We start from the raw sequence: 12,619 nt of genomic DNA on the forward strand, positions 1-12,619 counted from the left end.
AATAGAACCTGTCCGCGAAATTTTCTAACACCCCTCGTACTTATTAATTGAACTCACCTTTGTTGATTGGCAAGCCAATTTTAAATCGAAAGCACTCATTTTCTAGCTGAAAAAATAAAAAAAAGCGTTCATATAAACTTTTAGTCAAAATATTATCAATATAGTTTTAGCATTGATATAAAAAGGAGAAATCTTACGCTGAGAAAGAAAATGGTAAAGACTCAACTGTTAGAAGTCCTCCTAGGGGATCTAACCTTGTTATACCGTATTCAATTACTGTATGCATAATGGTATATTTCCGAGTAAAATTTTATTTTATATTTTGCAGAATGAACTTAAATTAAAAATGAACGATGTAATCCTACCTAGATACCTGGATAGACTCAGCAGCTTCCTGAAGCAGCATGGCGACAAATATTTCGTGGGATCAGAGGTAACAGTCTGATGAAAATTATATCCTCATTTTTATTACATTAAGTTGTCTTTCTGTGTGTTTAATTAGAATATATTTTTTCATTTAAAATACAGCAGAATTGTTTATATACAAGCTTATATTTATGACACAAGGTGAAAAAACAAACTACTAATGTGTTTGACCATCTTCCAGCAAAGCAAGATATGAAATAAAAAGGTTTTATACCTTTAATACTAATAAGTAATAAGTGATTACTCCTTAATCGTAATTGTAATTGACAATAAATCAAATTCTAGAAGAAAATTGAAACTATTTTAATCCTTTTGAGCTATCATGGTGATCTACAGCTAAGGGGCATATACAAAAGTAAGAAAGAAAATTCTAGAAAAAATTAATCAGAAAAATGACAGGAAAAATGAGTGAGGACTAAGAGTGCCATGAACACACTTTCAGCTTGCTTTAGAAAGACCCAAGGCCTTTCTTTGTTCTTCTCATGCAGTTAAGTCCTAGTGGCCTGATTATGACTTTCTTATAAAATATAGAAAAGGCAAAAATCAAAGTAATATTATACAGGTTTCAAGGTGCATCAACTGATAAGGACTACTCTGCCCCAGACCTCACAATGTTGTAATTTGAGCAGATAAAAAATGCACATTAAGCCCTTATATCCTTCTTTTAGCTGCACAAACCTTTACTCCAAGGTGAATGAACTGAAAGGACAATTTAAAGTTTCATATAGTATTTTTTTTTAGAAACGATCTTCTTTTTATATGCGGCAAGGCCCTGATTCGTTATATGTGTTATATTGACTTTAATCTTTATTATATTACCTGGAGTACATCGGTACTTTATTGCAAGAGTACAAGGATACTTTACCACAAGAATACATGGATACTTTATAACAAGAAATATAGCGATATTTATCGCGAGAATTCCAGAGATACTTTATAACGAGAATACAGGGAAACTTTATCACAAGATGAGAAGTACAGCTATATTTTATAACAAGAAAAAAGGGATGTTTTATCACAAGAGGAAAAGTACAGCGATACTTTGAAACAAGAAGGAAGGAATTCTTTATCACAAGAAATATAACAAAACATATAAGTTCTGCGATACTTTATATAACAAGAACACATGGATACTTTATCACAAGTAATAAAGCGGAAGTTATCACGAGAACATACAAGTATATAGTTACATGTACTATTTTCCTCTGTTACTTTAGAAAACTTAGTACTGCATAAATGACTATTCTCCTTTTTCTACCTTATTTTTAAATAAGAAGACATGGTAGTTCATATATATTTAAAAAAATGGCTACTTTCCTCCTGTTTTAGATTACTTTTGACAGATATTTGCTATTTCCTCCCTATTTAACATATACATTAGCAGACCTAGCAGCACATGAAGTGATGACTACTTTACTCCTGTTTTAGATTACATCAACAATACATGAAGTGATGGCTACTTTCCTCTATACTGAAAGAAAAAAGAAACGCATAAGAGCATAATATGCGAAAAAAGTTTTGAATATGTGGCCGAAAATTATGAAATTGGTCATATGTATATTTTGGTAACTTTGTACTAAAATCGCTGGTCAAAATTACTCAACCATGAAATGTAAGGCGTCACGTGGTGGAAGTGATAAAAAACCAGAAACACGTGCATTTTGATGATGACAATTTTTAAATTCTTTGAAATTAAGAGGCAGTCCACCGAAAAACCAGGCAGTATTGTATTAATAGGCGGCACATCAAATGTGATGAATATTTGGTATTTTATTAAAAACAATATCAATGTAGTCCAAAAGGAATAATGTAACTAAAGATTTGTTTGAAAATTGCTTATTTAGTAAAATATCCTTGTGTTTTTGAATTCCCCTATATAAACCATTGAAAGTAGGTAAGAAACAAAGAGCTGTAATTTCTAATACAATTTTAACAGGACTATAATTCACATTTAAATAAATCTAGAAATATTTCATCTTTTTGTTTAAAAAATAAAATCATTGGGAAAAACACTTTTAATAGACGTTTTCTGGCAAAATATATAGACGTTTTTATGAAAATTTGCGATGCAAGAGTTATCTCCCGTGGCATCGGTAAATCTACTAAACACATTTTCATCGGAATCCTAGTGAAATATTTAGAATCGATACACTAAAGAAAATAATTAAACAAAAAATAAATAATTTATTTTCAAAATATAATTCATTTTCGCCTCCAAACATAATATTTAGATTAAAATTGGCTATAATATTCAGGTTAAATCCACGTTTCCATTGATGTATCAGTGACATCATAATATTGCGTCACAATGAAATAGTTACAAGTTTTCCAGAGAAGTTCGTAAATTCTTTGCGTAAAGTGTAAAGAAAAATATTTTTTTTAAATGATTTCTCTTTTTCTGTTTGATTACTCTTCAGAGTACATTATACTAAATGTTAAATAATATTTTAATATCAAAATGTACACATGTATTTTACACAGTACACGGGCGGCGTCTCAGCAAGATGACTTTTTTGATAAGTAATTTTATACATGTCCGAGAACTAATTTCTTAAAATTGATTTACCAGGATATGCGTTAAAATAATTAATGAAGTGTTTATAATGAACATTTCTTATAAAATTGGGAATCAATGATGAATGTTAAATTAACATGAAGAGCCAAACTTAGGAAATTTTTCTAAATTTACGGTAAAAACCGATCCCGATTGAAATAAAACCGATCCCGATCGAAAATAATGAAAAATTAATCAATTTATCAAACTTAAGGCACCTGCCACCTTTATAATATGTTAAAAAAATAAATCAAGTAATTTATTAATCATATTACAACAAAAGAGCCAAATTTGACATTACTATTTTAGTATTTTCTTCTTTATACAATTCCAGTCGGGATCGGTTTCATTTGTGAAAACTATAAAAAATAAGTAAATTTGACTCTTTTTATTTCTTTCAAAATACCTTTTCCCAATGTTTTTATTGAATGACCCAAAAGTTTGTACTTTGTATTCATAAAAACATAAGTAAACAAATATTTCCTTGTATTGTATTGGGTTTTATAACGTAATCAAAATTGGATACTGAATTTAAACATTTACTTGTTAAACTCAAATTTGGACCAGATAATTTTTTTCTTAAGAAGCATAAATTGGATTTTATTAATTCATAAAATAAAAGATAAAAGTCTATTCTATAAATAATATTCATCGGCACATCCACCTCTGGAGTATCTGTTATATATATAACGAAATAAAAACGTAGTATTTTTTTTACCCTCATGTTGACCTTTTTGCACTTAAAATTAAGCATTTACCAAAACTAGGACTAGAGGAGCACTATGAAATTTTTTGATGTTGTCATGTGTAAACACTTGCTTTAATAAGTCTACATGCAAAAAATAATTAAAATCCATGACATGCCATGTGCCACCCATTGCCTGGTTTTTCGGTGGACTGCCTCTTAAAAGGTGCCCAACCAACCATGACGATGACGTTGGCGCGTAACAACGTCAAATCAAGATAGGGTTTTTCATCATGCTACCTCGGTTATTGCCGTGACATTATCCCTAAAACCGAAATTTATACAGCAGACAATCATACTCACCCTAATACTGACAGAAACTCTCTGCTCTAATTTGGGGCGCGAGCTTAGCAATTTTACGTCGATTTTATTCTCACACGCGCACGTACGCGTCGTATGCATAATGTTTTTAGCATGTTCACACTGGGAAAATGTAGCAAGTGTTTGTCAAGACTTTCTTACAAACATTCACGTGTACCAAACCAGCTGGATTCTTTAAATTCTATCCTAAATCGAAAATTCGTGGGATTCATCGAGCGGAGGATTTGTTGGCTTTGGAATAAGACAGCTACTCTCAGCCATTAAGACGGCCATTACCGTCAGAAGGCTTGAATAATAATCCCATAAGAAAGATAAATGCTCTGGTGAACTCAATGCACAGGAAAATCAAGGCTGTTACTGATGCGCAAGGGAGATGATGACAATTTTTATTTTAGAATTTGGGGGTATCGACATATCAATTTCAATAACTCAAGAATTATGAGTTGAAGTTATAAAAGATTTTGGTAACTTGTTGATTAAAGTTGAATTAAAATGTTTGATAACAAAACTGGAAAACATATTGGAAAATAATAGTTTTAATTTAATTTAAAAGTTTACTATGCGTTTCTTTTTTCCTTTCAGTATGTATAGATTACATTAGCAGATTTAAAGAGGCTGGGTGGTCGTGGCCATTTTTAGACTATTTTGATCTCCATTAGAAGAAGAGTTCCATATAAAGATATAATAAAATGATCAAATTTTAAAGCTAAAATTTATGAAATTTTTCTTTGCCAAATAATAGTTGACAGCTTAAGATATCATATCCCAAAATTTAAGTTATATCTGGTGGTTAATAAAAAAATAATTAGTTGACCCCCTAGCCTCCTTAACAGTACAGGAAGTGATGACTACTTTCCTTCTGTTTTATAGATTACATTAGTAGACTTAACAGTACATAAAGTGATGACTACTTTCCTCTTATTTTAGATTACATTAGTAGACTTAACAGTACATGAAGTGATGACTACTTTCCTCTTGTTTCACATTACATAAGTAGACTTAACAGTACATAAAGTGATGACTACTTTCCTCTTATTTTAGATTACATTAGTAGACTTAACAGTACATAAAGTGATGACTACTTTCCTCTTATTTTAGATTACATTAGTAGATTTAACAGTACATAAAGTGATGACTACTTTCCTCTTATTTTAGATTACATTAGTAGATTTAACAGTACATAAAGTGATGACTACTTTCCTCTTATTTTAGCTTACATTAGTAGATTTAACAGTACTTGAAGTGATGACTACTTTCCTCTTATTTTAGATTACATTAGTAGATTTAGCAGTACATGAAGTGATGACTACTTTCCTCTTGTTTCACATTACATAAGTAGACTTAACAGTACATGAAGTGATGACTACTTTCCTCTTGTTTCACATTACATAAGTAGACTTAACAGTACATGAAGTGATGACTACTGTCCTTCTGTTTTAGATTACATTAGTGGACTTGGCGGTACATGAAATGATGATTACTTTTCTTCTGTTTTAGATTACATTTGCAGACTTAACAGTACATGAAGTGATGGTTACTTTTCTTCTATTTAGATTACATTAGCAGACCTAGCAGTACATGAAGTGATGACTACTTTCCTTCAGGAGGACCCATCTGTTTTAGATAAATATGAAGCTTTGACAGAACATCGGCGGCTCATAGAACATCACCCGAATCTAGAACAGTACCTAGCTGACAGACCAGTCACAATCGTGTAAATTGGACGATTTTTTTTTATCAAGGACTGGAGTCCCTACTCAACCAACACGTAAAAAGTTTGCAAGGGATGTGGTCATGGTGCTTTTTGTATGAAATTTTACATATATTATGCATGTTTTATAAACAGTCCAAGAATACTTATCATATGGTTAAAATGGGGATTAATTGTTTTGGTTTTTAAATGATTATACATGTATATAGATTATTAAAAAGTGAAGATTAAAAAGAATTATGTTGGATTTTATATAAAACTGCTATCCTTCCTTGTGTTTTTAAAATTTGATATTTTATGCACATTTATATATAACGATCGAATTATCTGATTTCTATTGTTCTTGACATAACTGCCTCATTTAAAGTCTTACACGTATGTGTTGCAGACATGCATATTGTTCTGACATTAATATAATTGCAAAAATTTAATTCATGCAAAACTTTTTAGGAAATTCATGTGATATTTTGTGATTGGTTATTTATTGTAATGTAATTATGTACTTTTTTTATGTTTACTTTTTTTTTCTGATCACATTTTGTCCGTCGTCCGTCCGTCCGTCTGTAAACTTTTCACATTTTCGACTTCTTCCCAAGAACCACTGGTCTAATTCTAACCAAACTTCGTACAAAGCATACTTGGGTAAAGGGGAGTAAAAATTGTTAAAACCAAGGGCCAAGTTTCTTTACAAGGGGAGATAATCCAGAAAAGACAAAAATAGGGTGGGGTCATTAAAAAATCTTCTTCTCAAGAACCACTGGGCCAGAAAAGCTGAAACTTATGTGAAAGCAACCTAGGGTAGTGTAGATTCTAAATTGTTCAAATCAAGACCCCCGGGGGTAGGGTGGGGCCACAATAAGGAATAAAAGTTTTACATAGAAACATATAGGGAAAAACTTTAAAAATCTTCTTCTCAAGAACCACTGGGCCAGAAAAGCTGAAACTTAAGTGGAAGCATCCTGGGGTAGTGTAGATTCTCAATTGTCCAAATCATGACCCTCGGGGGTAGGGCGGGGCCACAATAGTGAATCAAAGTTTAACATAGAAATATATAGGGAAAAACTTTTTTTTAATTTTCTCAGGAAATACTGGGCCAGAAAAGCTGAAACTTATGTGGAAGCATCCTGGGGTAGTGAAGATTTTAACTTCTTCAGATCATGATCCACCGGGGTAGGGCGGGGCCACAAAAGGGAATCAACGTTTTATATAGAAATGTATAGGGAAAAAAAATTAAAAATCTTCTTCTCAAGAACCATTCGGCCAGAAAAGCTGAAACTTATGTGGAAGCATCCTGAGGTAATGTGGATTCTAATTTGTTCAAATCATGACCCCGGGGGTAGGGCAAGGCCACAATAGGGAACACAAGTTTTAAATTGAAATATATAAGAAAATACTTTAAAAATCTTCTTCACAGGAACTACTGGGCCAGAAAAGCTGAAACTTATGTGGAAGCATCCGTGTGTAGTGTAGATTTTAAATTGTTCAAATTATGCGCTAATGTGGTAGGGTTGGGTCACAATATGTACTACAAGGGGGAATTTGGTAAAGAACAGCTTGGTCAACGCTACTCAGGTGAGCGATGTGGCCCATGGGCATCTTGTTTAATTTATCATTTTATTTTTATGTCCTATAATTGGAGATTCAGAGTATATAGTATGTAGTTTTCGATCACATTTTTCTCCGTCTGTCTGAACCGTCTGGGTAAACTTTTCACAATTTCAACCAAACTTGCCACAAAGTATCCTTGGGTGAAAGGGATTCAGGTTTCTTCAAATGAAGGGCCACGCCCTCATTCAAGGGGAGATAATTGGGAATTAATGACAATTTGGTGGCATATTTTAAAAATCTTCTTCTCAAGAACCACTGTTCCAGGAAAGATGAAACTTATGGTAAAACATCAAATCATGACCCCCGGGGGTAGGGCGGGGCCAAAATGGCCGACCAAAGTTTTACATAGAAATATATAGGAAAATTCTTTAAAAATCTTCTTCTCAAGAATGACAAAGCCATAATTCATCATATTTATATGGAAGCATGCTCAGGTAGTGTAGATTCAAGTTTGTTCAAATCATGACCCCCGGGGGTAGGGCGGGGCCAAAATGGCCGACCAAAGTTTTACATAGAAATATATAGGAAAATTCTTTTAAAATCTTCTTCTCAAGAATGACAAAGCCATAATTCATCATATTTATATGGAATCATTCTCAGGTAGCGAAGATTCAAATTTGTTCAAATCGTGACCCCCGGGGGTAGGGCGGGGCCAAAATGGCCGACCAAAGTTTTACATAGAAATATATAGGAAAATTCATTAAAAATCTTCTTCTCAAGAATGACACTGGCCATAATTCATGAAATTTATATGGAAGCATGCTCAGGTAGTGTAGATTCAATTTTGTTCAATTCATGACCCCCGGGGGTAGGGCGGGGCCAAAATGGCCGACCAAAGTTTTACATAGAAATATATAGGAAAATTATTTAAAAATCTTCTTCTCAAGAATGACAAAGCCATAATTCATCATATTTATATGGAATCATTCTCAGGTAGCGAAGATTCAAATTTGTTCAAATCATGACCCCCGGGGATAGGGCAGGGCCAAAATGGCCGACCAAAGTTTTACATAGAAATATATAGGAAAATTCTTTAAAAATCTTCTTCTTAAGAATGACAAAGCCATAATTCATCATATTTATATGGAAGCATGCTCAGGTAGTGTAGATTCAGGATTTGTTCAAATCATGACCCCCGGGGGTAGGGCGGGGCCAAAATGGCCGACCAAAGTTTTACATAGAAATATATAGGAAAATTATTTTAAAATCCTCTTCTCAAGAATGACAAAGCCATAATTCATCATATTTATATGGAAGCATGCTCAGGTAGTGTAGATTCAAGTTTGTTCAAATCATGACCCCTGGGGGTAGGGCGGGGCCAAAATGGCCGACCAAAGTTTTACATAGAAATATATAGGAAAATTCTTTTAAAAATCTTCTTCTCAAGAATGACAAAGCCATAATTCATCATATTTATATGGAAGCATGCTCAGGTAGTGTAAATTCAAGTTTTTTCAAATCATGACCCCCCAGGGGTAGGGCGGGGCCAAAATGGCCGACCAAAGTTTTTAAAGATATATATAGGAAAATTCTTTAAAAATCATTTTCTAAAAAATAGCAAATCCATGATTGGTCATGGGACTACTTGATTTAAACTTTACAATAAAAAACCATTTTCTACTTTTCCTACTTTTAGTGCTCAGGTGAGCGATGTGGCCCATGGGCCTCTTGTTGTCCTGTCCGTCTGTCTGCCTGTCTAGTTGCTTGTCTGTAAATCTAATTGTCTGTTTGTAAGCAGAAAAATTATTTTACAATAAGTTTTGATTGGTTGTTTCTATGGCTTTAATATTTCACATTGATACTTATGTATATCTTAAAGGCACGACCTTCCTTCGGGTATAAATATATGTGAAACCTCTTGACCTTGAATTTTGAACCACAATTGCAAAAATAATCTTTTAACCCAGGTAATTACTTTCCTACAGGTGGTGATAGGATTTCATACTTCACATGTGTATTCATTATGATAAACATGGTTAAAAAATAATTATTTTTTTTTTGAAAAGAATGTCAATACATGGGATAAAATTGTGTTTTTCAAATATAGATATTTTAAATTAAGAGAGTTATAATGACATGTATTTGTTTGTTTGTTTGTTTGTTTTTTGTTGTTTTTTTTTGTATTCTAAGTGTTTTAGATATAGAATAGTTTTTTTTTAATCAGCCTATGAATGTTTCTCACTGAAGGAGGCTAGGGGGTCAACTAATTATTTTTTTATGAACCACCAGATATAACTTAAATTTTGGGATATGATATCTTAAGCTGTCAACTATTATTTGGAAAAGAAAAATTTCATAAATTTTAGCTTTAAAATTTGATCATTTTATTATATCTTTATATGGAGCTCTTCTTCTAATGGAGATCAAAATAGTCTAAAAATGGCCACGACCACCCAGCCTCTTTAAGCGGGTATGTTAAGTAGGTAGATGTATATATAAAGGTTATTTATTTAAGTACACAAATATTAGGGCTGGGTATTGGCCAGAGATTTCGTATTGCGATATATTGCGATATTTTTAACTGTACTGCGATATGTATTGCAATATTTTCATTGAAAATTACAATAGCATTTTCTTATTATATTTACTTTAAATTACATGCAGAATGTACATAAATATGAATAGTAACCAAAAGGGAAAAAATCTTATGGATTTAAATAAAGTTCTGCTCTGAAATACATTCATAAAACATCTTCTGTCTTACTGTTAGGCTTCATAACAAACCTTTCTTACATTTTTTTAAAAATTTGATGATAAAATTCCTTATTCTAAGCATTTTGCCGATATATCGATATTACAAAAAACGTATTGCGATACGATATTTTTGTCACTGTATTGCAATATACCGAAATATCGATATTTTGTCCAGCCATAATAAGAAAATGCTATTTTAATTTTCATTGAAAATTTTGCAATACATATCGCAATAAAGTTAAAAATATCGCAATATATCGCAATACGACATTTCTGGCCAATACCCAGCCCTACTAACAAATATGCAATATACGTGAAATACTCAGTGTATGTTTTGTTGTATCCTTTTGGTAATGAGTATATGTATCTTATTTACCAATCGATTTAATTAAAAGTTTATGGTAAAAATGTGGATGTTGCCTCTCTCTCTCTCTCTCTCTCTCTCTCTCTCTCTCTCTCTGCAGTTGTCTCTCTTGTAATGTTATTTCAGCTGTACCGACTAAATGATCCTCATATCGGAATTTTATGTATGATAACGTCAATACGTTTTTGGTAAATATAAATTTAAAACTAATGATGATCATTGCTAAGTCATGTCCATTGACTATTGGAATTATCATACCTAAATGATCTAGAGCAATAATAGGGAGACGCCAAATTTTATATTGACAATTAATAATAATTAGCAATAGCTCTAAAACAAAAGCTCGATCATTTCATTTGGTTCATTATAATGCTGTTTATTGCTTTGTTGAGCAGCAATCTATGGTGGCATATTTATGCCATCTACATAACTTTTTGTTAACATAGCATATCATGTCAAATCAAGATAACTATCTCGTCAAGTCGTGATAACTTTCTTGTTTGTCGACAAACGCCGACTTTATATCTTGTCCAGTCAAGATAAACAATCGTATTTTTGCGATAGCTATATTCTATTTATGATGCAAGATAAGTTATCTTGTCATATCAATATAGTATCGCAACAAATATATCTTATCTTGACTGGACATGATAGAAGTCGGTGTTTGTCGAGAAACCAGAACGTTATCATGACTTGACGAGATAGTTATCTTGATTTGACTTGATATGCTATGTCGACAAAAAAATACTGTAAATCACTATTTATTTGCGAGAACTTTATTTTCGCGTAATTACGCAAGACAATGAGCTCGCTAAAATTTCATTCTCGCGTATAAAAGTATTCCTTACGAATATGTAGAAAAAAAACATCAATTCGTGAAAATTATGTCTCGTTATTAATTAGTCAATTACTATCTCGCGAAAATAAGGTGTCGCGAATATTTAGTGATCTACAGTATGTAGATGGCATAAATATGCCACCATAGCAATCAAATGCAGAAAAATGTCGCCCTAAAAATAAGGAGAAAAAAAAATGTCGTAAGATATCACAGTGCAGCAAATAGAGATACAATTCTGAGTTATTCTGGTGAAAACTAGATTACAATTTCAGAATTTGGTGAAGGAAGCAGGATTTGTGTGTCTGGTGAGCCATGTGTGTGTAAATGGCATGGGATTGATTGATTGATTGATTATTTTATTTTATTCTATTTTATTATTTTTTGAGTTTAGATACTCTAGGATGGGCTTTGGATGATCTTTTATATTTATTTATTTATTTTGTTCTATTTCATTTTTTTGAGAAATTTAATGAAACTTTACAAAACCTTTATTGGTGCACCTCCTATTTTACTTTTTGATCTGTGGGCGCCATTGGACTTTGTCATGTTATAACCATTGGGATTATCATTTAGTGAGCTCAATGCTCACCCCTAGTTTATTTTGTTCTATTTGAAAAGTGGGCGGGAGATCTTATTATACCCCCCGCTTGAAAAGTGGGAGGGTATATAGTAATCGGTATTTCCGTCCGTCCGTCCGTCCGTCCGTCTGTTACGCTTTGGGGTACCTCCTCTCATACCATTGAATGAAATTTGATGAAACTTTCACAGAATCTTTATTACATATTGCCATTGTGCACCTCCTATTTTACTTTTTGATCCGACACATATTTTGGGTTTCCCGGCCACAGCAAAACATGGACTTTGCAATTATAACAATGAGGAGGCGGAGGGTATCATTTAGTGAGCTCATCGCTCACAGTACCTCTAGTTTATTTATTTAATTCTATTTTATTTTCTGAGTTTAGATACTCTGGGATGGGCGTTGGATGATCTCAAACAATATGTCCTCGGTAACGATATGATCAAAGCGTTAATAGGAAAGTAATGGCCGCCCTCATACTTCCAAAACTTGAAAATGGAGCTTTGCTTGCAGATAAATGAGAAAAAAACTTACCATCATACTGTTAGCAAACAGTAGTAGGTGAAACTTTTTTAATGAATAGGTAAGGCGCCTTGCATTGTGTGAAATGTTGGCGTGATGTTTTATTGAGGAACTGTTGATGACGTGTTTTGACTGAAGTTACATTAAAAAAAAGTGTTCTGTTGTGACAAAACATGTTGATTTTATGAAGTAACACGAGTTCCACTTGATCAAATGAAATGACAAAAAAGTAATTTAGACTTGATAATGGTTGATC

The 12,619-nt window shown here is 32.6% G+C and overlaps 1 protein-coding gene across 1 annotated transcript in view; it reads left to right on the forward strand.

Moving 5' to 3' along the window:
- The window catches only part of LOC134247302 (probable glutathione S-transferase 9), a 36,773-nt gene extending 29,367 nt beyond the window's left edge, over positions 1 to 7,406 (forward strand). The window contains exons 5-6 of the mRNA XM_062729665.1: positions 329 to 433; positions 5,600 to 7,406. Coding sequence (XP_062585649.1) covers positions 329 to 433; positions 5,600 to 5,764 — 270 coding nt within the window. The 3' untranslated portion in view covers positions 5,765 to 7,406. The remainder of the gene's footprint in view (positions 1 to 328; positions 434 to 5,599) is intronic.
- Positions 7,407 to 12,619: the final 5,213 nt, after the last annotated feature.

Source organism: Saccostrea cucullata, unplaced genomic scaffold (assembly GCF_032062105.1).
Source record: "Saccostrea cucullata isolate Sc308-1 unplaced genomic scaffold, CSIRO_AGI_Scuc_v1 ctg61, whole genome shotgun sequence".
In the NCBI taxonomy this organism is placed as follows: domain Eukaryota; kingdom Metazoa; phylum Mollusca; class Bivalvia; order Ostreida; family Ostreidae; genus Saccostrea; species Saccostrea cuccullata.